General features: G+C 41.1%; 1 protein-coding gene across 1 annotated transcript; it reads left to right on the plus strand.

The window, feature by feature from the left end:
• Positions 1-458: 458 nt before the first annotated feature.
• Positions 459-4,907, plus strand: pcdh8 (protocadherin 8). Its single transcript, XM_067410752.1, has 4 exons — positions 459-2,783; positions 2,875-2,945; positions 4,370-4,503; positions 4,591-4,907. Exons 1-4 carry the CDS (start codon positions 459-461, stop codon positions 4,905-4,907), a joined length of 2,847 nt encoding a protein of 948 aa, XP_067266853.1.
• Positions 4,908-6,453: the final 1,546 nt, after the last annotated feature.

Genomic DNA, 6,453 nt, shown 5'->3' on the forward strand with positions numbered 1-6,453 from the left:
ATGTTTGAAAAAACTGCACATTTGATGATCTGTTTGAAGATTTACCAATTGCTTGTGAAAATTGCACCAAAACAATTAAAAAAAGTTTTAGCTTACTTTGTTCTACAAATTTCATGCATTTAAGCAGCGGAAAAAACATAACTTCAGTCAAGTGTGTGTAAACCTTTGATTGGTAGTGTATGTCTGACACGAAACAATAGAGTATTGTTTATTAGGTTCTCTCACGGGCAGGGTGTGAAACAGCTGCGACCCAATAGAGAGCCATAGCAGGGGCTTTGAGAGTGCTGTGAGTGTTCATTGGTCAGCAGATGGCCTAATTTGCATATACCATGACCTATATCTGATAGGTGCGAGCTGGAAACACCAGAGTCAGTGATGATCACAGCCGGAGCTGAATGAAGAGCTTTTATTCTCACATTTCCTTTCAAGTGTTGTCCTGATTTTTTTTGTTTGCAAACATGAAGATCTGCTGCAGTTTCTTCATGCTTCTGTGCATGATTTGCAACGGCTGCTGCACAACGACAAAGTACTTCACGTTTGAGGAAGATTCCCCTGGGACAGAGATCGGAAACCTTTCTCAAGACTTGAAAATAGACCCGGCGGAGGATCCCGAGACATCCTTCAAGTTTATTCAGAAGACAAACTCCATCATCCACATGAGGCAAATCGACGGGCTGTTAACAGTCGGAGAGGTCATTGACCGAGAGCAGCTGTGTCACCGATCCCCGCAGTGCCTTATAACTTTTGACGTCGTCGCCTTTACGAAAGAGAAATTTCAGCTGATTCACGTCGAGATCGAGGTAAAAGACATTAACGATCATTCGCCTCAGTTTACACGCAACGAAACGCATTTGGATATATCAGAAGACGCACCTTTAAACTCACGGTTTCCTCTGGACGTCGCTGTGGACCTCGACGTTGGAGATAACTACGTTCAGAGCTACCATATTTCACACACAAACCATTTTGTTGTTGAAGTCAGCACTCGTGAGGACGGAGCAAAGTCTGCTGAGCTCGTGTTGATCAAAAAGCTCGACCGGGAGACGGAAGAGTTTTACACAATCGAGGTGACCGCGACCGACAGCGGGACTCCTGCGAAATCAGGCTTGACCACCGTTTACATCCGAGTGCTGGACTTCAACGACAACAGCCCGACGTTTGAACACAACTCGCTCAAGGTCCAGCTCAGCGAAGACTCGCCCGTCGGGTCCCGTGTGCTGAAAGTGCACGCTTTCGACCCCGACGCCGGCATCAACGGAGAAGTCGTGTACGGGTTCGTCGAAGGCTCCCCGACCGAAGTCACGCGTGTTTTCCAGATCGACCTCATCACTGGAGAAGTGACCCTCAGAGACGAGGTCGACTACGAGACTAAGAAGTCGTACGAGTTGCACATTCAGGCCTCCGATCTGGGCGCCAATTCGGTTTCGTCGACATGCCGGGCCGTCATCGACATCCTCGACGTGAACGACAACGCGCCGGAGATCAGCATCAAACCGATGACTTCCACCAGCGACGGAGTGGCGTTCATCACCGAGGCCGCGGCCGAGGAGAGTTTCGTGGCGCTGATCAGCACCTCAGACGGAGATTCGGGTCCCAACGGTTACGTCAGCACCACTTTGGAAGGACACCAGCATTTTAAGTTGCAACAAGCCTACAGCGACACCTTCATGATCGTCACGACCGCAACTCTGGACAGAGAAGCCATCTCCGAGTACAACCTCACTGTGATCGCTGAGGATTTGGGAACGCCGCCGTTTAAAACCGTCAAGCATTATACGATACGCATCACGGACGAGAACGACAACGCTCCGATGTTTAGTAAAGCCACATATGATGTCTCGGTAATAGAAAACAACATTCCCGGCTCGTACATGACGACGGTGGTCGCACGAGATCTTGACTTTGGAAAAAACGGGAAGGTGTCCTACAGCCTTATCGACAGCAGAACTTCAGACGGTTCGCCGATATCTACGTTTGTGTCCATCGACCCGCACTCGGGCTCGTTGTACACGCTGAGATCCTTCGATTTTGAGACTCTGAAAGAAGTTGAGTTCGCCGTGAAGGCTAGCGATAAAGGTTTCCCTTCGTTATCCAGCACGACTTTGATACAAATCCGTGTGGTGGATGAGAACGACAACTTTCCGTATTTTACGTATCCAGTGTTGCGGAACGATTCTGCCGACGTTCCGATTCCGCTCAGCGCTCAGGCTGGTTATCTGGCGTTACGAGTTACGGCTCAAGATGAAGACGGCGGCGTCAACAGCGAGCTCAGTTTCCATATCCTAGAAGATGAAACGCAGCTTTTTTCCATTGACAGAACGACCGGAGAAATCCTCTTGAAGCGTAGACTCGCTGCTTCATGCGGAGACGTCCTGCAGATTAAAGTTTCAGTCGTTGACGGCGGCAGAGAGCCGCTTTCTAGCACCGCGACCGTCCGGTTTGTGGTGACGGACACTGGTGCGCAAGAGGACCAGGTGGTTATTTTACTCCGATCGAAGGATGAGGAGACTCTGGAGTTTGATGTGTGGACCGTGGTGATCGTTGGGTTCTCTGGAAGCTGCGTGCTGTTACTGGTGGCGATCACCGTCCTCACCGTGACCTGTACGATCAAACGCAGACGGAGGAACTTTGGGAGAGACGGCCTGTACGGATCAACCCCGCTGTCCAAGAACGGCGCTGTCGGCTCAAACGTTTACGGCGGCGCGAATGCCTTCCTCAGAAATGAAAGCGATTCAATGCAGCCCTGTCTGTATGAAGACAAGAGCCTGGATTTTGAGGAAAAGGTGAGTGATTTTTGCCTTAAAATTCTGCTGTTTTGATGATGCACAATAATGTTTAAGTCTGCATATGAACTCTAAGCTTTTGTTTTTATAGCTGTTCCTGCCGTGCAAACCTTTTGAGCAAACCTTTTTATGGCAAGATGAAAAATACTGTCTGCAAAGGAGGTAAGAATGATGCTTTTTACTGCATTTGCCTATTCTCATCTTAATTGCTTGACTTTAATTTAATAATAATCGAAAAATACTCATGCACTGCAAAAAAAATGCATATTTTTGTCTTGTTTACAGTCAAAATATCTAAAAAATTCTTGAATCAAGATTAATTTTCTATACAAGAAAAATTAGTCTAATCTAAATCAAGTGCATTTTGTTTAAAACTAGTAAAATGATCTGCCAGTGGGGTAAGAAATTCATAATTTTACTAGTTTTAAACAAAATGCACTTGATTTAGATTAGACTAAATATCTAATGTCATTGTATAGAAAATTCATCTTTATTCAAAATTACCAATTACCAAAAATACCAAGTAAGAAAAGCATTTTTTTGCAGTGTAGAAGATACAATGAGGAACAAAAGTTTGAGAATATTAGTGAAAATGCTTTTATTTTGCATTTTTCTGATTTAATAATAATAATAATAAAAAAAGAATATAATTATTGTTATTAAAACTAGGGATGCACGATATATTAGCCACCATATCAGTATGTTCATTTTTAAAGTTATTGTTATCGGCCTGAGAAGAAAATAAGGCCGATATATTAAAACCGATAAATATTGTGAGACATTTTATTTGTGCACTGTTATTGAAATCACTTCAAAAAGGAAAATGCAGTTAAGTGCATATGTGTATCAGACAAAACTCTGATATCGGCACATCCCTAATTAAAACTATTAAAATTACCGTTTTAAATTATTTATTTTGTTAATTTAAAAATGACTTTATTCAAATTATATCATCCGCATAATAATCTGAGTGACAAATGAACATGATTTTAAGAATGAAAATGAATCTGACCACCTGAGTCACATGATCACCGGCACTCATTTAATTACATTTAATACGTCACCAAGACATTGTGTTTCTGACACTTCTCTTTATCTTGTGTTAAAGCTTTTCAAAATTCTAAAACTTGTTTATTTCCATGTTTTAATGAAAAGAGTTCTTAAACGTTTGGGCCCTGCTGTAGTTTTGAAACCAATACACGTCATTTTGGTCATAATTAAAAAGTATACATGTGTTTATTATGAAAATGAATCACTTTTTACATTTAATAAGTCACCTAGAAGTGAAATATCTCTTTATCTTGTGTTATACATTTTCAAAATTCTAAAACATTAAGAAAAAAGCTCTTATACTTTCAGCCCCTGCTGCAGTTTTGAAACCAATACACGTCATTTTAGTCATAACTGAAACATAAAAGTGTTTTGCATGTAAATGGATCACTTTTTATTCCTGTCAGGGTTCGGTCTCTCTTTTACAGTAGGTCACATTAGTCACGTCCCAGTGGATATAGTATTTTGTTGTGCGATAGAATATCAATAATCAGATGGAGTGCTGTGTTCACTAACAGAGGTGATTGCATTCACAGTGGCACGAGCAACACGGATCAGCTGAGCGTGAAGGACAGCGGCAAAGGAGACAGCGATTTCAATGACAGCGACTCTGACAGCAGCGGAGCGGCTCTGAAGAGAGGCCTGACCACCTTCCAGCCGCTGGCCCGAGGTGTGCGGACGCTTCACTTCCCAACCTAACAGATACGCACTTAAAATCAGTACAAAATCAATAATACGTGTGTGTTTTCTGTTGAAGGTTCCCTCAGCGCCACAGGAGACTGGAAGAGCGGAGGTCACGTGATACAGACCCGTAACGTGCACGTCCCTCCTGGCAGCGCCTACACCATCGGATTCTCACACGTGTACAACACCACGCACCTTGCTTCCCATTCCTGGAAGGAAGGCCACAGTCAAGGGAACGTGAACGGACGGAGCGCCATGCAGACGTTCTCACGGACGGGAACTCTGCCGTCATACTCGGCCCATCAGGTGAGGAGGACGAGGACGGCGGGCGAAGAGCAAACTCAGACCGAACTGCTCTCAGATGCGTCTGAAGTCGCCACCACCTTTTAGATATCCGTCCGATTCGCTGAGCAAACCTCAGTGTTTCTGTCTCGTTTTCCAGCACAAACATCTAAACATTCTTAAATCAAGATACTTGGAAAGCAAAACGACTGAAGATATTTGATTGAATGCCGATCAACATGAAGTTTAAGCTTAAAACAAGAAGAAATATATGCCAGTGTGGGCAAAACAATCATCTTAATTTAAAGGGAAAACAAGATTATTTTTGAATCAAGTCTCAATATCTTCAGTCATTTCTCTTCTCCAGTAAATCTTTAGATGTTTGTGCTGGAAAACGAGACGGAAACACTGAGGAAGAACTTTGGTTTGGTTGGAAATGGCATTTTCTTTCTTTCTTTTCTTTTTATTCAAGATTTTTAAGAGCGGCCCGTGAACATTAAATTGATATTTATTGTACATATTTGTATATTTTTGTATATATTTTTCTCACTGAAAATGTGTTTTTGTGCCACTGACTCATTTTTTTCATAGATGTTGTTAGTTATGAACTTGTTTTTAGTAAAACAAGAAATAAGTGAATTTGATGCTGTTTATTCCCACATATTTATATTTTCACCTGAAATATAGTTTGTAAAAATGCTTTTAAATATATTGCACATCTCTTCTAAAGTGTCAAAAGTGTGTGTGTGATCCTCTTCAGCGTTTTAAGCGAGGCTTATAAAAACTGTATATATACTTAATTGTATATAATTTTCTCACCTCAAATAAAGTACTTCAAAAGTCTATTTTGTTGCCGGATCTCTGAGAGCGTCTCGTTTCTTAGCTGGATTAACTGGAGAAGAATCATGTGACAATGCAGACACATTAAGTTAAGTCCTTAAATCCAGTGCGATTATTGTGAACACATGTCCGGTTCTGGATTAGCTGGCAGCAAGTGTCTTTACAATAACATGAGGAGAATGAGGCTTAAAAAGACACACAATCAGGCATATTAGTGAAGTTAAAGAGCTTGTGTGAGAGATTATATTACCGTCCACACGTTACACACGAGATTATGACATCTGAACACAACAGACCAAACATAAGACTGTTTCACTCCAGCGCAAATATATAAATATTCATAAATCAAGATTCATTTACTGGAGAAGCAAAATGACGGAAGATATTAATCTTGTTTACTGGGAAAAATGCTCAAAATGAAGTGAGTTTGTGCTTAAAACAATGAAATGGAGTCAGAAAAATAATAAAAATAGTTTTTCTTTTGAATGAAGTTTATTTTTTTGACTTTTTTTTTTGTTTTAAGCACAAACTCACTTCATTTTGAGCATTTTTCATTAGAAAATAAGACTTAATATTAAATTTTGTAATAGTGTTTTCCAGTAAAATAGTCCAATAATATTTATTTTCTTTAAAACTTCAAACAAAAACTCATATAAACACTGTAATGACTGCATGTTCTAGTTTTTTCTGTTGAGTTTGAATAAAAAATGGCATACAAGCTCCAAAAAAATCCATAATTTGTGTCATCCATCCGGAATAAACTGCTTTTGGCGGCTCTCATTAGTACTTTTCCATGTACAAATCATGCAGGATT

The sequence above is a fragment of the Chanodichthys erythropterus genome, chromosome 14 (genome assembly GCF_024489055.1).
Source record: "Chanodichthys erythropterus isolate Z2021 chromosome 14, ASM2448905v1, whole genome shotgun sequence".
Classification (NCBI taxonomy): Eukaryota; Metazoa; Chordata; class Actinopteri; order Cypriniformes; family Xenocyprididae; genus Chanodichthys; species Chanodichthys erythropterus.